Source organism: Fistularia commersonii, chromosome 15 (assembly GCF_037954325.1).
Source record: "Fistularia commersonii isolate RoL2024-O1a breed Wild chromosome 15, RoL_Fcom_v1.0, whole genome shotgun sequence".
Lineage (NCBI taxonomy): Eukaryota > Metazoa > Chordata > Actinopteri > Syngnathiformes > Fistulariidae > Fistularia > Fistularia commersonii.
Genome location: NC_141298.1, coordinates 10,223,631 through 10,249,238, shown reverse-complemented (window position 1 = coordinate 10,249,238; position 25,608 = coordinate 10,223,631). Strand labels below are relative to the sequence as shown.

Sequence of the window (25,608 nt, the reverse complement as noted above, 5' to 3'; positions counted from 1 at the left end):
AGGACGGGTGCAATTTTACAGTTACATGTGACGCCCCCCAAAAGCACATACCATTAAAAATGCATGTGGATTCCATTTCCTCAAGATTAAAAAGAAAAAAAAACTTCATGTAGGGGCACATCCCGAGAAGACACTGGGTACAGAGAGCAAGGTGAAGGAAAAATGGAGCTGGATCGTATACATATTGACTAATCAAGGGAAACGAGGTGGATTTGTTTTTGCAGGGTAGCATACAGTGACATCTGAACCAGATTTGAACCATTTCCGTGCATCGGGAGTTGCAAACCTCTTTACTGCTACTTACTGAACTTCAATGTTCCTCTGAAAGATGTTTCATGTATTGGGTTCGGTTCAGTGGATTCCAACACCACATCAATTTTGTGCATCCATCTTTTTGGATGTTATGGGTTTTCTGGGGTGAACTAATTGCAACTACTAAAAATATCGATTGTGTCACATCACTTGAAGGAACCCACTTCATAGTAAGAGAAGGTTGCTACATCTAAATGGAATGAAATACAGTTACTGTTAGTCAGTTCTACTTGTAAAATTTGTCATATAAAGGGATGACGCTGATAATTAAACCACTCTTTTAACATTTACTCAGCATTCATCTTTATTTAAAATACAGTAAAATATCTGCTCGGCCAACAGAAATACAGCAACAACCATATCTATCTTTACATATTCACCCAGCACACGACTGACCTACATAGCTCAACACAAACTATTCTTGCACAAGCGTAGCGCAAGAACAAGCCAGGTCTCGTTACAGGACATGGATGTGGGACAGAGGACAGAGTCGTGCATTCGCCTCTGGTCGCTCGGTCGAAAAAAGGGACAAACACTTGGCCACGGTCCACCCGGGGGAAGTCCAGCACATGTTCCGACCTGGGGAAAACAGGGCATCATTAATAATTTGCAAATGTTTTCTGTTCCACCGAAACAAGTCATTCACTTGCATATTACATTTATTTCCTGCTGTACATGTGGTTCCAGATAAAACTTTTATACTTCTAATACTTTCTGATTTTAGTGTATTTTATTTTTAGCTTGTTACTTTCAGTTCTTTGTATGTTTTCCTGCTGCTGCCATATAATTCTCCAATCCTGGGATCAATTAAGTATATCTCACTTCATTTGTCCTATTTTATCATAGAAAGTATAATAATACTGGACATGTGAGTTGCATGTGCTTTCAACTGGCTCTAAACAAATATTGAGAGGGGTGTGACTATTTTGAAAAGCACAAGCTGATTTAATTTGCTTGAGTGAATGCTGGGAACATTAAGTCAACAATGACTCACAATAAAACATGTTTCAACAAGTAACTGATCTAATGCTAGTCCATAAAAAGTTGAGAGAAAAAAAAAAGACAGAAAGCAAGGGGTTGTGTAACCGTGCAGGAGCTATGACGGCAATTTCATCCAGATGGGATCACGGTGTTCCTGCAGGGTTTGAGGAACAAAAAAACATGTAGGCGTCGTCCACCCCTTGTTTTTCATGGGCTGTGCGCTGCAGGCTTCATGTAAACATAACAGGCACAGCAGGCAAGCAGGTAGTCTCCCAAAAAAATAGTGCAGAAACGACGAGAGGTTCCGGTACCTGAAGGATCAAGACGAGGAGCTCTTGGTTCTCCTTCGCTTCACCTCGCTGTTGTGGTATTTCTCCGCGATTTTGCGTTCGTGTCCGGCGGGGAGATGGCGGTTGGTGTTGAGTTCGATCTCCCGCTTGGTCCTGCCTTTGCCTCCGGCGTGGCACGAATACTCCACCAGGTTGTAGTAGTCATACTGGTCGTAAAACGCCTCCTCGAAGGAGAAAAACCTCTCCATGTCGGTGGCCATTTGGTTTGGTTGCTTCCTCTCCGCAGACGGATCCCGGCGGCGGGTAAACAGATGATGTCACCGTGTGTTTATATACACGCGGTCACGTGATCACTCGGTGTTTTCTCCCCCCCCCAGAATGGGATATGACATATCGATCCCTCCCCACTGTTCAATAAGCATACTTTATTTGCTTTATTTATTTTTTTAATTTGGTGACCATATCCGAATGGTGAGTAAAGTCAAATTAAGAGGAAACAAACGCTGAGAACGAGGGTGGCTGTAACATCGGTACTACGTAATAATTCAGTTTTAAGAGAAGTTCTGCAGGCATTGAAAAAAAGGAAGTACTTTTAGACATAGAAATTTAAAAAGGCTAAAAAAATGATCCAGGCTGTGGACATTTTAAGGCTTAAATATCAGGTTTCATTGTACGCATGTTTTGCAGTCAAAGTCCGCTCACAATTTTACAAACATACAAACATATTTACAGACATACATGCACTGCAACTGGCCACACCCTGTAATCTGGATTGGAAAAGTTATAATTCTTTTCATTTTTTAATTTTTTGTGAGGCTACCTGGGGTTTGGAAATGTTTCCGCAAATAAAATGTATAATTATTACATATATGCATGCAAGCATACATACACCATGAATGGCTACACCCTGAAATTTGGAGTCTTACTGTTGTAAATCTTTTACATTTTTTGTAAGGTGACCTTGGGTTTAGAAAGGTGCCCACACATAAAATGTATTATTATTGTCATGTGCATGTATGCATGCATGCATGCAATCATGCATACATGCAGGCATCATATTGGCAGCTCTCTGAAAAATCGATGCCAACTGCTGCAACCTTTAGGTTTTATCTTTGTGGGAATAGAAGTGCGTCCACAAATAAAATGTAGTGACATTACTGCATGCATGCAAACATACATACGTGCAAAACACATACACCATAATTGACAACACCCTGTAATTTTGTTACCGACTGCTGTATATCTTTCATCTTTTTAACTTTTTGTTGGGTGACCCTGGGTTTAGAAAGGTGCCCACAAATAAAATGACATAAACACACCTTAAACTTTTTTAGATGACCTTGGGTTTGGAATCTGGATTCCTACTCTTGCACTTTTTAGCTTTTCAAAAGTAAAATGTACTGGTGCAAATCACATTTTGCACACCAAGTTTGTGCTGTTTTAATGCATTTGCTTGTCGTTTTGTGCTAATAGCTCACCGAATAAAGAAATCTTCGTGTAAATCGCTCATCCAAACATGAAACAATTGTTTTTTTTGTTGATTAAAATCAACGTAAATGTGTTTATTGTGTTATACACCCATCCCTCAGTGCACTTGCCTTTGAACCGCCGATGCTTTTCTAGCCCGCTCGGTTGTTTCCGCATTGAGCGGCCGGTCAGGGGAGGGAGCGCCGCTCGGCTCGGCTCTGCTGTGCGCGGCGCGGCTCCCGGCGGCCCGCCCCTCACCGTGTGGCGCGTCCTGACGCGTTTCCACGTCGCAGTTGTGTCTCACAGGCGAACTCGCTGCGTATGTATGCGTGTCTCCAGCTAGGCCAGGGAGTGATGGCGGCGCCCGTCCTGAGAGTGTCCACCCCTCGGTGGGAGAGAATAGCCCGGCTTCTGGTTTGCCTGCTGGGCATACTGCTGTCCCTCTACGCCTTCCACGTCGAGAGGGAAAAGGCTTGGGACCCGAGCTACAAGGCGATGTGCGACGTCAGCAGCTCCATCAGCTGTTCGAAAGTGTTCAGCTCAAGGTAATTTGAATTCAGCCGAGAGCCGCTGAATGAAGCCAACCGCTATTGTAGCATCCGGCAAGGGGAGGGAGGGGGAGCCGACACAGCCGCCGCCGCCGCCAGCGCCGCTCCCGCTCCCAACTGTCAAACGCACCCAGCTAGCCTCGGCGCGCTATCGTTCGAAGTTAACCGTCATAACCCACCTGCTCGCCGGGAGCTCTTTGTTAGCGGCTCGGCGGGGTCTCCAATGTGTACTGCTAGCAAGCTACCCGGGTCCAAGCTAGCTGCGCTAGCCGTTAGCCATCCCCAAGCCGTTTGTTGGTACCCCGAGCCTGCTAGCTTTGTATTGGAGGGGGGGGGCGACTCCGCGTTATTACACGCTATTCCGCAAGCTAGGGCTAATGTTGATATTTCTGCTTAACCCTAAACAACAGCAACTTTAGCCGGGTACTCACCGCTAGCCAGCCCCGACAGACGCTTGGTTGTAGCCCGGCTTATTGTTTATAGTTGTGGCTAACTAGCGGAGTGGCTAGCTAACGCCCACGCTAGCTGTCACGCCGCTGTCATTAGCTGCCGCGCTAATGTCACCACCCGTCAGTCGTCCGGAGAGATTCCCCAGAGGAACACGGAGCATGTAGCCGCTCCAGAGGTCACCGAGGAGGTGGCTATCTGGAGCAACCAACCACAGGACAAACCAGCTTTTTTCTTAAGGGGGGGTCTGCACTAACATACGAGTGCATTACCAATCAAAAGGAATACCCCCCTCCCCTCCAGTTTATTCTGTTAAAATGGGGTCTTCTTATGCACAACGTTCTCACCATGGCCTTGATGGGTGAATTGGAATTGAAAGTGGGAAATAACCTCCTCCTGTTTAATCCCACAAGTCTTGGCTGTGACCCAATGCAGAATATTAGTGGAATGCAACCTGTCTAGGGCTAGTGGCATACTTGCGAGATGACTGAGATAACAGCTTGCGCTTGAGAGACAGCCTCCCCATTGTCGTTCGAACTTAGGTGCGACGCCAAAGGTGCCGATTACCAGCATAGAATCTGCAAAATGCTTTCATTTGCATTTGCATCAAACCTCGCTACATGTTGATAAAAGTGCATCTTATGCTAAGCGCTCCACAGGTGGAGAGACAACAAATAAATGAGGATTGCTGCACAAACTTGCACAATAAGAGTCGCACTCCCAGTGTGGCATTAAGCTCCTGGCGTATTACCGTCCCGCCCAAATGCTCGACTAATCCATTCAGAAGTTGACTCCCTGTTTTCACGGAGTGATACTCAGAGGACCGGCGGGGGGCTTCTTTCTCCAGGAAGGGATTTCATCGTCAGACTAGTATTTATTTACAGGCGCGTCTGTGTTTCATATTTGCACCAACGGTTGGCGGATCGATTTTGGATCAATGTAGAAACTATTTGGAACTTGTTTGAAACCTTTAAGAAATAACAAGCGCGGCGTAGCTGATCTGATTTATTTAGAGGCAATAAAACGTATTGGATTTATGGGTATTTCCAGTAGTTCTTGCGGGAGTTACAGGGATGCCAGTCTAACCGCGGCACAATTTATCAGCTTATAAACTCGCTGTTGTACCCATTCGATAAATGAGACGGAATTTAAAGTTAGTGCGAAAATGTGGTATCAACGGCAGGGGCGGCCAGGAATGAGTGGACGATGGAAAAGGCATCCCTCGACTGCACAGCAAGATAGAAATTTAACAGTGTTCCCTTTTACAACTGCGCTAAAAGAATCTGGCGTTTATGGCCGTAAACCAGCCATATTATAACAATTTTTTTTTCCCCCCTACCGCAGCAGCAACAAGGTCGAATAGCCCGGCGACCAGTTCGATTTGCGGCACTCTCCTAAGACGCCACGTCAGAGGCTGTCGGCTCACAAATTTTTGTGACTCGTAATTGATATTGAAAAAATGAAATGAATCTTGCAATGAGGCGGGGACAGTTGCCCATTAGCTCCAGTTCCCTGAACAGTGAAAGGGTCTCACTGGTACAATTTCTGCTTGTACACCGTCTTTTCATCTATTCTTCAGGTCCTAATTGGGCCTGATTCAGGAGATTTAATTCGCACGTTTCTCACTGCTGTGCAAGAAACAAAATTAAACTTACTGGCCGCTTACTTTCTTTCTCTTGTATGATCCAGGTGGGGCCGAGGATTTGGACTCCTGGGCTCGATTTTTGGAAATGACAGCGCGCTGAACCAGCCGAACAGCATCTACGGGATCGTCTTTTATGCTTTTCAGCTCCTGCTAGGTAAGATCTCGCCGGCCCACAAAATCTGGGACTCAGGTGGCCGTCCTCGGGCCTTACGGTTGCACAAGGCGGGCTGACTCACCAGACTGCCTCTTGCCGCTGCTATATTTGCCAATTTGACTCACATGACAGTGAAATCACATCAGTGGCCGAGCAGACGCGGCAGGCAAGTCGCCGGAACAAACTGTTTTATTCAATTTTCCTTTAAAAATTCAGTAAGAACTTATCACAAGGACTTTGAGGTGACGTTTTAGTGACTTGGGTGTGATTCATCGGAATCCCCGTACGATCCCGCCGACTCAGAACGTGCTGCAGTGAGATTTTTGACGGCTGACCGGCCCGTAGGTTCTGCACGGCCACCTGGCGCTAGGGTAGAACAAGGGGTCCTTTTAGCCACGGCGGCGACCACTCGGGACCCGAACAATGGACGCCCAGTCCAGCCGGCGCCGCAGTCATCGGCTCAAGATTTTCTGCGTTAAAATTCAAGACCGTTTGAGAAACCTTGCTTGTACTCTCCCTGTAAAAGAGAGGGGCGTGACTCTAAAACCTGCATGGATCCAAACTCTAATCTCAGATTACCGTCAGCCGGCGGCTCGGGAATATTGATACTCAGTAGTACAGAAGGATTTTACTGTACTCTCAACTCCGCAAAGTCCAAAACACATTTTCCTACCCTGTCCCGTGTCTTCTAGCGGTGTGCTTGTCCTCCCGAGTTTACAAAAGCAATGAATCAAAAGCGAAATGAATTAAACCTTTTATCTTGGCTTGTGGTTTCATGGCGAAAGTTGGAAAAAATCTCCAATTGCCCTGTGAAGATGGTGCTGCGGGTTTACTGTTCATTCTCCTTCTCAAAGTCCTCCATGTCATTGTTTCGGCCCAGTGCTTTTCAGTCCCCGAACAAAGTCAGAGACGGGGTGGGTTGTCTGGAGAACTGTTGATCTCACTTCTCTAAACCAGCGCGTGCTTTCATTTTCCACTGGGTGTCAGACCAACAACGGAGTTCCTCATTAATGGTTCAAAAGTTTAAATAAAACTGTCGCCTGAACTGCAGCGTGGGGTATTTTATATTTCCTTTCCTTGTGGTCTAATATCATTGATACATTTGGGATAGAAGTCCACCCGCACCAGGCGTCGACAGCGGGGTAACACCGCCGCCACGTCGGCTGAATGCATATAATAAGTTTGGTAGAATCAGTGGCTGGTGCAAAACCGCAGCCGTATCGTACTGTTGTCTGCGTGATAGCCGCTGGCCTTCACATATATAGCCCTTCCATACCTCACGGTTTTGAAGCGCTTTCCTCAAGGTAGCAGTCACCTATTCATTCTTCCCCCATTTTTACAAGCAGACGCCCAGAATTGAATCGCCAACCTCCCTTTTGGAGGGACGCCCCGCTCTACCAACTGTGCCTCAGCCGTCCTATTTTTTTCATCTAAGTGTCGGTTAGGTTTTCTCAATGCTTCTTCTCAGAGCATATCTGATTGGACATCACGACGCTCTCACGTCTAATGCGAATGTTTTTTTAATGTTGAAAACCTGATAGACAGGTTGCCACTAGGGACAGTTGCCACATCAATAATATAAGCTTATTTGATGAACACTAGTTTATGCGCTGCAAAAACTCACTCTTCTCCCTCCCTTCCCCCCCACAATCCTGGGAGAGGCCAAAGGTAAAATGGAAAATGTGTCACTTTGAATTGTCAGCAACACGATCCTTAAATTATTGAGAAAGTACCTGAACAATCCGTATTTAAAAAAACAACATGGATTTACGGATCTTGCTCAGCTCGCAAGAGAAGTCCTAAATCGACACAATAATAAACAATGAAATGATCACTTAACTTGGAATCGATCAGAATATTTTGTTCGGTGAGGATATTTGGCCCCGCAACCATGACTGAGCCCCGCATGTGACGGCGTGCAACATGACCAGCGTGTCTGGTGGAGCAGCTGAAAATCGTCACGAGGGGGCCGATAATGAGAAAAAAAAAAAAAAAAAGACTCTCTCCGAGGCCGAAACCACCGCAAAGCGAAAAGAAAACACATTGTGCATTTTTATCTAAAGCCGCTGTTTGTGTTGCTCACCGCCGCAGGACTCACTGTCAGCGCCATGGCCGCCCTCATCCTCATGACGACATCCATCCTGTCAGTGGTGGGCTCGCTCTACCTGGGTTACATCCTCTACTTCGTCCTGAAGGACTTCTGCATAATCTGTGTCACCACGTACGCGCTGAACTTCATTCTCTTTATCCTCAACTACAAGCGACTGGTTTACTTGAACGAGGCCTGGAAGCAGCAGCTCCAGGCCAAACAGGACTAAGGAGCTGTGGAGAGAGCGACAACGGAGGAAAGAGGAAAAAAAGAAAAGGAAAGAAAATACGAGAAATTGAAAAGAGAGAAAGAGGGAGGAAGAAACATGACCTCTGAACATTTGACTTGCCACCAGGAGACCTTCGCTTCGAAAATGTTTATTCTGCTGTGTGTTCAAAAAAAAAAGAAAAAGAAAAAAATGAAGAAATCTAAACTAAATGTTGGGCCTGAGATCTCAATGTTGCAAACATGGAAGGATTTATAAGTGAAATGTAATTTTTTTTTTTTTTACATTGTTTAGCCACTTGAGGAAGGGGGGGGGGGGGTCCTCGACCTGGTCAAAGCGAGCCGTTTAAAACGGGGGGAACAGTCAGATCGGCGAAACAGAAACTGAGCTGATGGGTGCTGAGAATGGAGGACACACACGTACATACGCACTCAAACACACACACACACACACACACACCAGGGGCTCTGCTGGTCCGCAGGCGAGGTGGGGAGGGATGGGAGAGGCGACACGATTGACATTTATACAGAATTGTTTTTCTTCATGTTTACAGTTTGTAGTTTTTTTCTGTGAAGAGGACCACTATAAACGAACACAGGGCGACGAGATGCGTGTTCGGATCACTTTTTCTTTTTTTTTCTTTTCTTTTGCAGATTCTGTAAATAAGCTGCTGAGCAATATTTCTAGGCTACATTGTAATTCAATGTCCACTTTTATTATTATTATTATTATTATTATTATTTTTTTTAAAAGGGAAAAAACAACCAAATAGAATTCCAACTAATGAAATGTGCGGGAAAATCAATTTTAAAAATCCAGAACAAAACGGTTATCTTGAGGTCACAGTCAGGCGGACCAAGTCAGGCATGCAGGTCGGAGGTCATGTAGCCGGATTGGGAAAAGAAAGAATGGAAGAATGACAAAAAAAAAAAAAAAAAGCAGTTTCTGTCCTGCAGCGTGAAAAGCGCTCCTGACCGCCGACACAAGTGGAATCCGTAAAGACTCAACGTGCCTAAAGGATTGTTCATTCAGTGTTTTACTTCAACTGGGGGTAATAATGTCATTCGGCTTGTCACAGGTCCAAGGCTTTATTTTTTTAGCGATCAATTTTTTTTTTTGTTTTTTTGTTGTTGTAAAATACCAGTCAAGTGTTTCCTCATGCGGTAGCGAAGGCTGCTTCACTGTGATTGTCCGCTCGGGGGAGGAGGGGAGGGGGGGGAGGGGGTCGGCATCATCCGCCTGCTCCTCTGGCTTCTTTATTTTTTTCAAATGTTGTCACGGTTTGTCGTTCGCCGCAACTCTGATGTCAGTCAACAGTAATGGTGATGTCACTGAGCTGAGTTACTGTTCATTTGTGAACGAACCCCCCCCCCCCCCCCGTGTAAAACTCTTCAAGTGAAGCCATAAGTGGGACTTTTAATTTTTTTTGGGTTTTATCATTAGTTGTTTTGTTTTGTTTTCGCTGCAGTAGGAAAGATGCCTGGGTAGATCCGAGACGGGAGAAAGATCCGTGCTCAGAGTAGAGATGAACCGGATTTCCACAAGAACCCCCCCCCCCCGTATTGACAGAAGGAAATAGCGTCCTCCACCCTGTCAAAGCACCCTCCTCTTCAGATGCATGATCCACCTCCACCCGAGAGTATGTCGGAGAATCTCAACGGCATCAAAAGATGTGCAACGGTTCAAAACTAGATCCATCCGTGGTGACAAAGCCAGATCATCCCCGCCGCTAACAGCTCAGCTTGCTCTGGCCACTTGTTTTCTGAGGGGATGGGTTTACGTCAACAACGATAGCAATTATGAGAATATAAATTCAGCCACGTGCTTCCTGCGAGAACGGAGAGGAGTCATTGATTTTTTTTTTTTTTTTGTCCCCAACGCTGAGCTGTCCTTTTTTTTTTTCCCCCACTCCCTTTCTTTTCTTTCCAGAATGTTTGTCGAGAGTTGTTTTTTTTTGTTCATCCGCTCCCTGCGTGTTCCGATTCCGGTTCCCCGCCAGTCACACTGCGCCCCGTCAATATTCCAATTTAGGACGAGTAACTAGATTACAAGCGTGTTGCACTTTGGCAGCTGATTTCTCAACCACCCCCCTCATCTCCGCAATCCATTTTTGGTCTCAAAATTCCCAACGTCAGTGAGTCTGAAACCTTTGACTTCTTTTGGGTGGGGTGGGGGTGGGGGGGTCAAGATAAACTTGGGGTTCAGAAAAGGGGTCGGCGGCGATGTGATTGGTTGCGAACTAGTAAGAAACAAAAAACAAAAAGCTGTTCTCTTGCAGGAAATGGTTGAAATGTTTGCGTTTTGCTTTTCTTCGCCTGTCACCGTACTGCTCCTCCTTATACAGTATTGCCTTGTTACGCTTACATCAGGTTCTTTTTTTTCGTTCCTTTTTTGTATAAAGTCTCGAATGAGATCCCAGCCGCACTGTTTTTGTCTGTTTCCGGGAAAAGACGTGCACCTGTGTGTTTGTGTGTGTGTGGGTATGTGTGTGAGACAGGTCACTTGCACATTAAAAACATTTTTTTTTAAAATATCCAGAAGTCAAACTGACATAACTTGCTAGTATTTTTTTTGTCTTTTAAGGAAGAACTAAGGGTCCTTTGAGTGTAAACGGTAGAACCGACACGTGTAGAGTAGATACGCCTGTCCTTTTAAATCAGGATTCTAGTCATATGCAAGATATTACACTAGATGTGCTTGGTTACTTTAATACGACGGGTTAGGGATCTGGATGTCGGTCCAAAAAAAAGCGCTGCAAACATCTGGCCCGTCGACGGATCGACGCGGCAATTCAAAATGATTAAATAAGGTCACGGGGATCGAATACTACATTGCCATGAATATTAATTTAGGCCCAGAGGTATGACTGCCATGTTAGTTGCATCACCAATGCCAACTAAAGTGCCTTCTGTTTGATCACAAGGCCTCGAGCCAAAGACCAGAAATAGTTAAAAAAGAAACGAAAGAAAAGAAAAGAAAAGAGCCTTGTTAAAAAAAGGAAGAGTGGCAACAGGCGCTCTCTGCCTGCCGTCTTCTGGATGTTACCGCTCAAAATTGGGTCACGATTTCCCAAAGATTTTTTGCAAAAATCCATCCACCAGTTGCCCCCCCTCAGCCCCGTCAAATCAATGGCCATTAATTTTATCCTCCCCGCGATTTCCACTCGTTTAAAATTCCCCGTCGTCGTTTTTCCATGTAGCTAGTCAAGATCACGCCCCAGACTTAATGATAAGATTGTATTGTTTTTGTTTTCTCCATTTGTTGATTATGCCCTTTAGCTGTATAGACTGTTAATATTCTGGGTTATTTTTTAGTAATAAAAAAAAATAGAATAAAAAATTGAAAAGAAAAAAAAGGAAAAAAAAAAGGCCGGAGGAGGGGAAGGATTCCATGTGATGACATTAAAAAGAAAAATGTTTATTAAATTTCTTTTGAGAGGAAAAACTGAATGGGTTTGCTTCTGTATTGCCAAATATGTTTTAAAATGCTGTATTTTCTTACATGGGAAAGTATTACACTAATAGCAGAAGGGTGTGGAGGAAAAAAAAAAACAAAAGGAAAAAAAACAACAAAAACCCCATTTGTTTCAAATTGAGCTCACATTAAGGGGAAACCGCGGGGGAGGGTTGACAAGAGAAGCGTTTATGATTGTGTCATCGTCATGTGGAACTGATCTACCATTAAAACATTCCCTCTGAAACCACCTGTCGCCTGAAGTTATTGGACGATAAAAAGGAAGTCGCTCGACGGCGGCTTCAAATCAAAAGGTTGCTATAAATCATTCAGGAATTTATAAACTGGCCCTGACGTAAGCGGATTTCAGCCTGGCCCTTTATTCTCTGGCATTTGGCCTAAAAGAAACACGGAAAAGTATCGAGTAAATACTCGCGGCAGTGGTCAAAATGAATATAATTTCACGCATTCAATCGAACCGTCAACCTTTCGATGGGAAGCACACCTCGTTCTAATGACAGTAAAAGCATGACTCTTGTCATTCTCACATTAGTGCTATAAAGCAGACTTTTTGCACTCTTTGGAGCCTGATTAGAAAAAAGGTGTGGCTGGTCAATAACTAAATGCAGCACACAAATAAAAACCTGTTCCCATCTAAGGTCATTAAACCGAAGTGGTAATAAACTAATAATGGGGCTGCTCGTAAATAAAACGAGCTAGTTGATCCGGTGTTTGTAAAGGGTTTATTAGTGGGAATGTGTTTTTTTTTTTTTTTTTTCATATGCTTTTCCGGGGGTTTTAAAATATCGTATATTAATACTATAACGGGGAATGCAAGATATCCTGCTCTCTTGCTGTAATATGCCAGTAAAAAAATCAGTTTCTGAACATAAAGGTGGTAAATTTGGCGGAGAAATAATGATTAGGAGAGCGTCTCGGGGCGACCCCGTCGGCGCTGAGATGAAACCGGCACAGGGAGCGGTTTGAAGGTCAGCCGCTGTACCAACGCCATTGTTCCCCAGCTGGACACACGGTGTTTAAGACAGCAACGCGGAAAAATGCACGGAGCCAAGGAACAGCCCGAGCACGAAGTCAGGTGTGCGACCAGAGCCGGAGCAGCTTCACGCCACCGGCAGACATTTTGTCTCGAGCCCTGAATTGTTCCCACTTCCAGACTAACAATCTGAGATAGCTCTCTTGAAAACTACCAAAAAAAACCCCAAAACATCAGGTACCATTAAACAGCTGAGCTGTTTGATAAAGTCAAAATTAGATTTTTCTTTTATTGATTTTTTTCGTACATAAAATAAAGATTCAGCATCGCAACTCACATATTACACGTATGAAGCATTTCCAGAATGATTTGAATCAAAGAGGTCAGAGAATCAAGAGATGCAGAGATTTCATCTCGTCAAGATGTAGTGAGTGAGGATGGATTGATTACAGTAAACAAATGGGAGGATTGGACCGCAGGGTGGGAGAGGGGGGAGATTTGGCTCCAGACCCTCAAAACAATGCCCATAATTCTGACCCCGGGATAAAAATAGGCAGTCGGATTAGTTCTGGCCGACGCTGCGTTTTGCAGACGGCAGGACGTCAGACCCGGGAGCAGGTCCGTACCCTCCACCCGGCCCCGGCCACCAGACAAAGATCCCTCTCTCTCTCCGCTCACCCCGGATGTCCACTAATGACCCAGACTATATCCCGGAGAGCGACGTAACGACGGGGTTAATGCCGTTTACGAAACTATAGCATTGAAAGTTCCCCTTATTAAAAACAGCTCTGAAACAGCGCTTTCACGTCCTTTCCTTTTCAGCTGACCCTTTAAGACGCCCTCGCGGGGGCACGCGACAAAATACTGTAATAAGTGTTTAAAAAAATGGACCGAACCGGACCCTGAATGAGGCAGAGGATTTAACAGAATACTGTAGCTGTAACGGTGCCGACTGTTTCAGCGAGGGGACGAATGAAAGACCAGCGAATCACACTGACGTCCCTTTTGGATTATTTTTTTAAAATGAATTTCTCGTCCAGGGTGCGACGTCCGCGGCCCCACGTGAGCCGATACGCCACAACGGGGTTATCCCCGATGGCGTCAGAAAACGCGCAGGAATAAACGACCGTGTCGGGAGAAAAAAAAAAAGAAAAATTACCAGCATCTTTTTTTTTTTTCCCACCTCGTGAAGAGAAGGGGAAATCGCATGGGTGTCAGAGGTAGCAGGGGAATCTGGCCCGTGGGGGGAGCCTCCCGGTTTCGTTGGCCAGCCTCCAGTATCTGTCCTTCAGGACGAAGGCCGCTGCCTTGGGCTGCCGCTGTCTGGTGAACACGCCCTTCTTGTTCCCCAGGACTCTGGTGACTGCTGCAGAGAGCGACCGGGAGAGCGTCAGGCACGTGGCGGATCAGGATCCTAACACTTTGCTTCAACTGTGAACTCTTGCCATTTTCGAAAGCGACCGGCAGGACCGGGCGGGACAAAGACTTTCTTTCAGGAAGGAAATAATTGTGATGGCTGCGTAACGGCCGAATGAAAAGAGGTAACGTAAATGCCAATGGGCCCGACTATTCCAAGAATGCCTTGTTTGACTTCGGCTGAATGAAACCAAGGGCACTTATCTTGTTATAACACAAGCAGGAAGCCTTGGGGTTGCTGCTGCTTCCCCCCCCACCCCCCAAAACATTTGTAGGATTTCTACCGTCACCACTCCTAACTCACACACACAGATGACTTCTCAGGAGTAATCAGAAACGGACCAATGAGTATAAATTGACGCTGACGACAATGGTGATAAAATTCCAATAACTACGCACGGTTGACAAAATGAATAACCGTAAGAATCCGTGACGGAGTTTATCCATCAACTGTCACGAGTGTGTCATTTGAGTCGGTGTGAACTTCTACAGTCGTACATACCTGCACCAGGGACTCCTGACCGATCAGAGAAGAGAAGGCTCTCACGTGATTTCCACTGACATATTTTACCCGATAACTAAATCGGACCAGAACGAACAAGGAATGCGTGAACAGAAAGGGAATCTACATTGCGATCGCTGGAATTTCTGCCTCACACCGAAACTCTCAGCACATTCCCAATGCTAATTATCTTGTGAAATTTGCGACTAAGTGATTTTATCCCAGGGAGGATCAATCCTTTTTTTAAATCTGATTTTTGAACAGGGTCCCTCAAACACATCCCCTAGGTGCCGTACCTTGCGCCGTCATGAAGTCGGCAAAGTTCCAGATGAGCTCGCCGACCACGTAATGCTGCCTCTTCTGGTCCAGCACGCTGTGGTAGCTCTGCAGGACCACCTTCTGGTACTCCTCGGAAAACATGGCAGGAGGGTCCTGGGGGAGTCAAAGGGCAGCGCTGAGTCACGTGCTGGAGGTGCCACTGAAATTGACTCAATATGTCCGTGTGTGTGTGTGTGTGTGTGTGTGTGTACATGTGTATAGATGTAACTGTCTTGATGCTTGTGTATGCGTTGCTGTGTGCTGACGTGAGTGTGTATGTGTGTGTATACAGTACGGTGCAATCTTTATAGTATTTTTATACATTCTCCAGGACACCTGAATCATTATTTCATTTTTACTACCCATGCCACCAACTGTTCACCTGTATTTTCTAGCACCAATCACTGCACAAGGCATTTCTTTTATTCCTTTTTGTATTTTGTATTCTTTTGCATATGTTGAACATAGTCTTTGTTCATTTGTATCTATATCCCTCATTTGTAAATTCCTTCTGTTGTTTTTGATTTGCACACTTTTCTACCCTGGAACGCTGCTGTAACAATTGAATTTCCCCATATTGGGATCAATGAAGTCTACCTTATCTTATGTGTATAGGAATGGTTTTGTGTGTGTGCTGATTTTTGGTCACATGTTGAGTGCTGGTATGACTGGAGTCCCTGCATATTGAGCGCACAGATGCATGTGTGTGTGTGTGTGTGTGTGTGTGTGTGTCCTCACACTGTGGAGCCCCGATACTGCATCAGCCCCATATTCGCTCTGGATGATGGGCCTCTGGTAGGTCTTGTACCAGTTTTCGAACTGAGTGTTGAGCTGGATGGGGATGACCTCCAGGTGACCTGGGTCGTGGTACCAGGAGAAGTAGCTGTTGACGCAGATCACGTCCACGTAGGGAGCCTTTGGACAGAGGGCGAAACGACTGACCCCACCATCCAGAACAAGGAGCTCGATGCGTAAAAATGTTGAAGGGAGCGAGTAAACAAGGCAAAGAGAAAGCGAGCAAAAATAACAACAACAAAAAAAACCAGAATACATCCAAAGAGATATGCAAATGAGCAGGACGAACGAGCAACAACAGCTTCGTCGGCCATCTGCATCATTTTTAAGAACGAAAAGCTTCTGCACCTCATTACAGCGGCTCAATTTAAGGACTCAAATAGAGGAATATTAATTTTAAGTTATCAGAACAGGGGGACTCTTCATCGTGTGTGTGTTTTGCGAGAACTGCAGTGTGAAATTAAACCGTTATTGTATCTAACTCCATGCTTATTCTTGGCCGTGAAGGTTGGCGGCTGCTGATCCTGACTTTAGACTCCTTTAGGAGCATGTCAGGAAACCAAACCTGAACTCTAATAAGAGGCTTTGACAAATTAGGGTCTGGAAGTGAGCCAGCGGCGTTTAATGAGCACCTCCGAGCGTCCAACTTCACCCGCAGCCATCTTCCTCAAGGCCGAGGAATGCCGGCAATCCCAACGGGAGCGTCTCAGTGCCAACTGATAATCCCCTCTGGTATTTCATTCATTCATTTCGTTTGCAAGGCCCTTTGACGGGCTCATCACAGGTGGAAACAGATTGGACAACTGCACAAGATTGTCTAATAAACCACTTCTCTAAGGGTTTCTGAGATGTTTCGCTCAAAACATGGTTGCCAGTTGGGTCATGCGTCTTCCTGGGGGTATTTTCAGGCACGCCGTTTATTTCGACCCCGACCCTGGTTGCAGCTTCAAAATACTATGCTAACAAGTAGTGGACGGAATAGAATTCCTTTCGCTCCTGCGTCTGTTGCGGCTAATCGACAATGGACTGTTTTTTCCTCTTTGTCGCGATGCCCGTGAAAGACTCACCCCCCTGTCTCGGGCATAGTTGCTGTCGGTGATGTAAGTAACGGGACGGGTGGGATCCAGAGCTTTGGTGTGATTGATCACCGTCCTGTAAACAACACAGTTGAGCCAATCAGTCCGCAGTTAGGATATATAAGGGTAGAACACTGCGCACAACAATGCAACAATGTACACACTGACGCTTTTTACAAGGCACCTACTTTGTAGACACAAATAAAGTGCGCAACACCTTATTAACCCCAGATTTAAAAATGTTTCAATAAGAAGATTATGGTTCTATGACGGTTCTGGTTGTGAAACCATCAGGCTCCCAAAGGGGCTGGGGTTAAAACCCGTAATGCTCTGTCTTGATAAGCCAGTCACTGCTGGCCTGATGTAGTAGTGTGATTGTGTAACGCCGAAAGTGCCTCTTGCCGCAACTGGGCCGAAACACGGGTTGCGATTGTGATCGGTTTGTGCGACGCGGAGAAGTCACACTCCCCCCGTCGGGAGTCCGAGCCGTGACTGACGCCCAATCCGAAAGCAAAACTTTATCCTGAAACCTGCTCATCTCAAAATGGGGAGGTTACGTCCTCAGAGAGCGACTGCCAAAATAGATTTGTCTTCCCTAAACATGAGAAAAATCTCAAACACATCTGCCTGGGGCTGCTGCTCAGCCTGGGTTGTTTACGTTCGGCTGCAACTGACGAAACCAGATTCCTGAGAGAAGATGGGGCTTTGCAGGTCTCGGGGTGGGGGCGTGTTGGAGCGCTTTCACACTTTGTCAAAAAAAGGCAAAAACAGCAGAGAGGCAAAAATGTTATCGAAGCACTACATGTAGTTTTGACCGGGACTCACTTGAAATAAAATCCAGCAGGGGGCATTTCCGCCGCCGGCTCATTAGCCACCGACCACATCACCACAGCGGGGTGGTTCTTGTCCCGACGCACCAGCTCCTCCATGACCACCAGGTGATGATCCAAGGAGGTATTTCCAAAGCTACGGCTGTAGGACACATACATGTCACGCGAGTTAACCTATCTCTTTTGTCTTCAAAGCATCGTCACCAGAAGGGGAATTTATAGAGCAGATAAATGCAACCACTTTAAAATTTAAATGTGGTCTTTTACACAGTAGGTCATCACTAACAAAAAGAGTCGCTGGGGTCGCATGATGTTTTTTGTCTTGAAATGACAGACAGTTTAAGTAAATCGGAGTCAAAGCGTACAGAAATTTTCATTCAAAACTTTAAAAACACCCGTCCAGATAAACCTCCCTTAACTTTAAATTCAAATGAGATAAATAAATAAACAGACAAAATATGGGACGTTTCAAGTTTCCCTTCCTCTGGAACATTTGGGGTGAATTTTCCCGGGTATATCCGCTCGGCCTGGAGGACAAACGGGCTGGATTTGGGTGGACGAAGGGCGGGGTCAAAGAAACACCCGCTGGTTGCGCCTTGGGGAAAACTTCCACTCACTGATGAACTGAGTCTCGGCGGTAAAAGATGAAGAGGGTCTTCGGGTTTGACACCTACATGTCTTTGATGCCCACGCCGGGACACTCGTCTATCACCACGATGCCGTGGCGGTCGCACATCTGCAGCACCTCCTCCGCGTACGGGTAGTGGCTGGTGCGGAACGAGTTGGCCCCCAACCACTTCATCAGGTTGAAGTCCTTGACCAGCAGGGGCAGGTCCAGGCCTTTGCCTCGGATCTGCGGCGGCACCAGGTAACCCGGATTTGAATTTACGTTCACGTAAGGCGGAATGCAGCACAACCCTCGAAAGCTCAACACGCTGCGGCATAAAATTGGGAGAAACAACAATCTGGAAAAACACACAGAGTTAAGAGAATGTGCCGCAAATAGATGACAGGGGGTATAATGCTGCAAGTTCGTGAATCATGACGTTATTATGGTCTGTCGGTGGAAACGGGCTGGTGAATGGAAGACGAGCGAGCTCTTATACTCGCATTTCTGGAATTAACAGTGATGAAAATTCACATGCCAAATATTCATTCATTGTTTGCACAGCACATCCTGCACACAGTTTGTTAGGAGAGCCAGGGTTAGTAGGACGGAGAACCTGGAGAACCCAGAGAATGTCGGGGCTCCGCAAAGCAAGAGTTTGACTTCTTAGACCCTGAGGAGTTTCTTTACATGCATGCTTGTGTTTCTTTAAGTTCTAGTTTGCATTGCCTTCAGGGGAAAACTAACTCTGTCAACATCAGGAGTGCCGTTTCAAGCCAAGTGAGTTCTGTGATGTTTTGCTTCCCACTAGTGTCACTCACGTCCGAGTCCTCGTGTTTGTTGACCCCGTGGAAGTAGAAGGGCTTGTTGTTGATGAGGAACTGCGTGCTGGTGACGTTGACGGTTCGGATACCAACCGGCAGGGTGTAGATGTCTTCGTAGGTTGTTCCCAAATCAGTGGACAACAGGTGGACCTTGCCGGGAGATTTAGAAAAATGTATTTGTGAAATAATTAACATCAGAAATTTGGGATTCAAGAGTTTTTTTTTTCTTCAAAGGGACCATCAACAAGTTGCAGGAAATGCTGCTGGATGGTGTTTGGAAATTAAAAGTCAAATGCAGCAAGGGTGAATTCTGAAAGAGCTACAAGATTTGTGTGTGGGAAAAAACCTGACGTGAACTGGAAATGTTTTTTTTTTTTTTTTTTTAGGGGCGACTGAAAAAGACAATTCTGAGGGACTCATATCATCTGGACGTTACAAGTGGCGAACTCGGCCCTTGTGCACTCACCTCCATGCTGTAAAGGTAAGCCGGATTCTCGCTCATCAGGTACGGCCACCAAAGCTGGACATCCGGCACTTTGAGCACGCCAAACATGTTGCTAGAGGCGGCGATGGAGCGGCCGTCTTTGTCCATCAGCGTCACCTTCAGGATGACTGAGGCCGCGTTTCGGACAGACACCGTGTACCTGACAAAACCTAATATACGGAGGATACCGCAATATTCATTAAAATAAAATAGACACACGTTCTCATGTGAAGATTGTACACAGGTGAAATGCAGTATTATTATTTTGTTGTTAAGTGGCCAGTACGTTTAGCTAGTTATGTGCCGACTGTGAGTGAACAATCATCACCATTCTATAAATATTAATAAACTATTGATAAAATAAAGGAAAAATGAAGTACATTAACTGTGCCCTTTTCTTTAACTTACAAAATCAACACATTCATTCTCAATATCCCTTATCTCTGGGCTTGCTCTCTCAGTCACACGTCAGGGTTGTTGATCGAGAAAAAAAAAATGATTATGTGACCTGTGTCGTTGACAAAGTTGGTCACCACGGTGATGTCGTCCACGTAAGCTTGGGGGGTGGTGTAGAGCAGCACGGGGCGGTGGATCCCGGCGTAGTTGAAGAAATCGAAATTGGTGTTTTGCACAAAAAACCCGTCGGGATACCTACGGAGAGACGACACCCCCCCCACCGTCACCTTAGACAACTTTGAATATTGACATTAACACTTGTTCAAGGTAATGCCCGATTTAAAGGGTAGGAGATAACGATATATCAAATAAAATTGGTTATATTTTCATATAACGCACTCATGAAATAAGCTTGAAGCGTTGTAAGTGGTCTAGGCAAACTGAGGAGATGCACTGTTTGAGATATCATTTACATTATCGTTCGGTCTTGCCCTTTTAGCGCTTAAATATTGACGGAGTAAACAAAGATTTGTTTTTTTTTTATGGTTTCTGTAATGAAAAAGAAGAATTCCCTCTCTCACAAATCCACCTGTTCTGGGATTTTTTTTTTTTTTTTTTGATTTCATGTGAAAATGACAGGATGAGTTACTTGGTAGAGTCGTTCATGCGCTGGATGCCTCCAGGTGGAAGGGTGTGCGGGGTCAGGGTGTTGTTGACGGCGATGGTGACCCTGCAGGACGTCGTCTGCTCCCCGCGGAGCACGCTGCCGATCTCGGCCTCGAACGGAAGGTGGCCGCCTTCATGCTCGGTCACTCTCACCCCGTTCACCCACTGCAGGGAGGCGAAGAGGCGGTTCACACCAGCCGGCACTCATGCATGGACCAGTCTACATGATCAATACTCACCACAATTGAATAATAGTGGGCGCTTCCCACTCTGAGGACAATCCTCGTCCCTTCGTCTGACACCCACCGGCCGGGAACCCACACCTCTCTGTCGTACCACACCCAGCCGATAAAATCTCTCAGGGTGGGATCCTGGGTGATGTCGTTGTAGCTGGCGGGGATGGGCATGTCAATCACCGGACCGGTCTGAAGATGCAATCAAAATATATTTCTATTGACTTCTCCTGCTGTGCATCTTGAAATGAGATGCACTTTTTTTTTTTTTTAAATAACCGAGAAACAAGTCACAGTGAGATGATGAAAATGAAAAAATGACCCAAATGATATAACAAAAAAAGGATCTAGATGCCATTGTCAAGGGCATAAAAATAATGTTGCTGATATTGTGCTCTATAGATAACTGTATATGACAACAAAGGCCTGCGTACTTCAATCTCCATTCAGTCCCTCCCAAATATCTCTGCCGCCTGATAGTTATGACGACTGTCAGTGATAGTGATGACAGCCATTGCCGTGCCGGCCGCGGAGACGACCTCGGTGAGTTCTGATACAGAGGTGGTGGGGGATGGAGCATCTTGTCTCCATACCATCCAGGAGAGTGTATAGATACCAGCCTTCCAAGTCCAGTGTCGAGGGCACCAATGAAGACAATTGTTTGGGTTCCGACGGACATTGTAATTTTCCATCTGCCTTAAGTCTCTTCTGGTTCTCCCAGTATTGGTCCAATTGTCCGAATTAGGTGGCCAATTTCTATCGAGCCGAGCTGTTGACGTCTCCAAGTTGACATGCATCCTTGAAAACGTGCATCCTGTCTACAACAGTGCTCACCTATCATTTGAGTGTTGACAGCCTCACACATTACATCAAAATGTTGCAATAAAGCAGGACGCTGCTAGCTCCAAAAAGCAGCATAACTGTTGTCGTAATTTCAATTATGTTAGATGTCTTAGCGTCCTCCACAGAAAGGTCGGACAGACACAGGACCCTCAATTCTCCCAGGAGTCCATCCTGTATCCGGCTAATAACTTTTAGTCAGGGCATGAGGGCTTTCATAAACTGCAAATAATTGTCTCTTGTCCTTGTTATAAATGCTCTACCATCCCATGCATTGTTTGTCATCGTACAACCACTCGCTTTTGTTAACATAGTGCCTCACTTTGCATTGACTTATGGATATTTCGCCAAATTTCTACTCCTCCTCTGGGCATGTTGACACAACAAGTGGCCCTGCTACCGTGACTGTGGATTATACTGAATAAGACGGAAGGGATTTCTATCTTCTACCAGGACAAACAAGTGGAACTGGGAGACAGACAGGTTTTTGAAAATTAGTTAATCCTTCCATGAACTAGTCAGCGCTGTTCGCGTCGAGTCCGGATGTGCTGAGCAGATGTTTTTGGTCACTGACCCCGGGGTTAGCAATTCGGAAATAGATGGTTTGGCCACTTTTAAAGTAAAACACACCCCGTGACTGAACAGTTCGAGGGAAAACGAAACAAACAAACAAACAAACTAAGACCAAAGTAACGACAAAAAAAAATGAACATAAAAACAAGACGGTGTTTCATGCGACCCGCTAGCTAACCTCTGATAGCCGGCGTCGGTACCAGGCCTCCTCGAAACTCTTGTTTCTGTTTGGCGACTTGTCCGCTCGGAAGCTCCACACGCCACTCAGCTCCTTCACCTCCCGGGACGGGGACTCCCGGGGGAAGAGCATCCCGCCGTCCAGGAGAGCCCCCGCGTCCCGCAGCATCGCACAGAGGCAGAGGACGGGGAGCGCCGCGGATCCGGCGGGGCTCCGCATCGTCGCGGTTCGGCTCTGTTCGGTTCTGTTCGCTGACAGTACGTGTGTGCGCGCGCGCTTGGCGGCTGATGGACTCACGTGCCTCATCCAACGATCACGTGACCAGAGTGTCTTCCGCGTTGCATTCAGGGACCGTCGGAATCTTTGGTATTATCGTCAAGGTGACTGCAGTGACACGCCACAAACGGTACTAATACTTCATCTAAAGTTAAATTGTTAACACCAATCTATCAGTCAAACTATAGATTATAAATATTAATCGTTGCGTTAAATATTTTAGCACATTATTTTCAAGAGTTAAAATCACATTGGAGACCTTTATGCACCCATAATAATGATAATTCATTTCGTGAAACGCAGCCCCCTGTGTTCCATAATGCGAACATTCCGGAATATTTTATTCCCCTCAATAAAAAAAACATAACATTTCTGTTAATAAGATCCAGAGAAAGAATATCTTCTTTCGATTTTTTTCCTACACTCAAGTTGGGGCTTCTTCCTTTTTATGTCAGCGCTCCGATACCTTATAATGGACGCTAGATGACGCCATCACTCACCGTCGGAATCTTTAGTATAGTCAAGGGGACTGCGTAGTATTAAATTTGTTAATATTAACATATCATTGTACTTGATAACTTATAAATGTCGGTCGTTGCGTTCAAGATTTTAGCTAATTGTTTTTAATACTTAAAATCCCATCAGAGACCTGTTATTCATTTTATACGCCCATAATAATGATTATTAATTTCGCTAAACGCAGACCCTTTTTTCCATAACAAAAATACTACAGATTATTTTGTTCCCTAAATAAAAAAAAAAACGCCTGAAAGTTTCTGTTAATAAAATCCAGTGAAAAAAAAAGAAGTTTTTTTCTAACACTCAAGTAGGAGCACTTCCGTTTTGTCAGCACTGTGATACATCAGAAAAAACGCTAGATGGCGCTAAATAACAAGAAAATAATTCAATGCAGGTGGCTGTGAGTGTCCCCGGCGGTGACGGTGACCTGCTGAACCTGCAGGAAAACGTTTACCTCTAGGCAGAGCATTTGCACTCACACACATTTTGCGCTGGTTTAAATAAACAAAAAAATTCTTTCAATAAAAATCCAGCTCAAAAAACGAACTTTACTGCAGTGTTAGTGTTCATAACTACTGATATGAACTATCCATAAGGTAATAGTCTATGTGTGTGTGTGTGTGTGTCACAAGCAGCTACTATCTACCAGTGATATGTTTACTTTCACATTGCAAAATCAGATTGGGATTCCAATTTGAACAGTTGGCTTGTGACAAAATCCACTTTCTTTTCTTTTCCTCCCAGTGTTGATGATGCAAACTGGTTAAATCCGGCTGCATTTAGTTAAATGTATTGCAAAGAGTGCTAGCAGATTGTAGTTCCAAATGAAACATGCAGCATGAGGTTGTATTAGCACACACGCTAAACACTGATACTTTTTTCATCCAGTTTCTTGTCATTTACAGAGCATAAAAATCATTTAAATGACATCGTTGTGGTTTTTGTACAGTTCATATGCAGCAGCATGGTGCGACAGGACAGTTGTGTTTACATTGTGCTCTAGTTGTGAATATTATTAATGTAAAAATGTTCTGTAAATAGCATACAGTTTATCTATAAAGCATTTTTCTTTTTTGGTCTGGATTTAAACTTGTGCTCTCAACCCCGAGACCCCGCTAGAATCCCTGAAAAATTCATTCCTGGGAAGATTTTTTTCTCATTACATCGAAAAAGACAAATTCAGGAAGTGAATTAGATTTATTTTCCGGGTTCTTGTACGTTGAAAGCTAAGATGCCCAGCGAGTGTAATTTACTCTGCGACAGTAAAGCAGGTTTGTCATAAAGTGCTTTCCAGTGTGACAAACTCATCCAAACATCCCGGAGCGCCGCAATCCACCCTGAAATTAATGCAAGGTTAACAGCAAGTTCACGATTCATTTCCTGTGTGAAGTCCCTCACCAATCATTTCCCCTCCAGTTCATTAAAGATGTTTTGAAATGAAAGTATTTCTAATCTATTTTTGGGGCCGTTCATCATTACTTCCACTAACATCTCACGCAAGTAACCCCGCGTTTGACACGTACGGGCTCGGAGAGAGGCAGTTTTGCTATTTGGCACACCGGGGAGGGTCGTCGGTATGCGAAACGACGCCTTCACTTAAATCTGAAACTCGCACGTGAGAGTCTTAATTAGATTCGCAGATTCGGGCGTCTTCAACCTGGTCAGGTCGCCGTTTCCTCTGCACAAGGTTGCACAGGAAGGCGTTCTTCCTCCGCCTGCAGCCTCCGCCGCATCTCTTTTCCCCTCAGTGACGACTCATTTCACACATGCGTGTTAAAATGATCGCTAAAATAGTCCCTTCTGGCTCCCACCTTTAGGGACGTTGCGCTGTTGTTGCGTTGCAAAGCCCCAAACGTGGAAAAAAAAAAGGCAGAAGAGTCTGCACGCACAAAATCTCGAGCAGCAGCATTTATGAAATTGAGATTCTGACCTTGACGGTGTAAACGCTCGGTTAGAAGGTCACGGCTGCGTCAGACTGCAGTGAAGCAACAAGGGTATTTCTTCTCTTACGGTCGATTCTCCGATTTTAACACCGAAAAGAGGCCGCTTTCATTTCATCATTAGAAAGGAACTATGAAGGGGTTTAAAAAAAAAATAAAGCAGCCAGTGTTTGTAATGAGAACAGCTCTGAGGAGAAAAAGGATGAGTCAATAAAAAACCCTGCAGATCAAAGATGAGCGCACTTAGCTGTCATCTCACCGAGTTATTTTAGGGTTCGGCCGCGTCTAATGACGCACGGACCTTTCATCCCGCCCCATCCTTTTCATTCTTACTTTTCGTAGCTGACCCCGCTGTTCCAATTTTTTTTTAATGACTAATTTATTCATCAGGGGTAAACAAAAAAACAACCACAAGAAGGGGTGCTAATCGATGAATTATTGAGGAGAGCGAGAAATATATAGAGGATGAGAGTGTGTTAGCGATCATTCCTCATAGCTGGAATTGTTGCTTGGGTTTTCCCGCGTGTTT

At 45.2% G+C, this 25,608-nt stretch overlaps 3 protein-coding genes across 3 annotated transcripts; 1 reads left to right on the top strand and 2 right to left on the bottom strand.

Annotated features, from left to right (window-relative positions):
- Positions 1-590: 590 nt before the first annotated feature.
- On the bottom strand, positions 591-1,902 carry LOC147226448 (nuclear protein 1-like). The gene is made up of 2 exons (XM_086160871.1): positions 1,605-1,902; positions 591-891 (listed from the first exon to the last, which is right to left on the bottom strand). The coding sequence occupies exon 1, from the start codon at positions 1,841-1,843 to the stop codon at positions 1,613-1,615; it is 231 nt and encodes a 76-aa protein (XP_086016997.1). The 5' UTR covers positions 1,844-1,902; the 3' UTR covers positions 591-891; positions 1,605-1,612.
- Positions 1,903-3,359: 1,457 nt separating this feature from the next.
- On the top strand, positions 3,360-9,064 carry vkorc1l1 (vitamin K epoxide reductase complex, subunit 1L1). The gene is made up of 3 exons (XM_086160870.1): positions 3,360-3,595; positions 5,735-5,844; positions 7,936-9,064. The coding sequence occupies exons 1-3, from the start codon at positions 3,372-3,374 to the stop codon at positions 8,160-8,162; spliced, it is 561 nt and encodes a 186-aa protein (XP_086016996.1). The 5' UTR covers positions 3,360-3,371; the 3' UTR covers positions 8,163-9,064.
- A 3,809-nt stretch (positions 9,065-12,873) lies between these two features.
- On the bottom strand, positions 12,874-22,660 carry gusb (glucuronidase, beta). The gene is made up of 12 exons (XM_086160869.1): positions 22,345-22,660; positions 20,760-20,945; positions 20,504-20,685; positions 19,967-20,109; positions 19,441-19,628; positions 18,972-19,124; positions 18,218-18,396; positions 17,539-17,685; positions 16,705-16,789; positions 15,581-15,757; positions 14,821-14,956; positions 12,874-13,972 (listed from the first exon to the last, which is right to left on the bottom strand). The coding sequence occupies exons 1-12, from the start codon at positions 22,648-22,650 to the stop codon at positions 13,821-13,823; spliced, it is 2,034 nt and encodes a 677-aa protein (XP_086016995.1). The 5' UTR covers positions 22,651-22,660; the 3' UTR covers positions 12,874-13,820.
- Between the last annotated feature and the right edge of the window lie 2,948 nt (positions 22,661-25,608).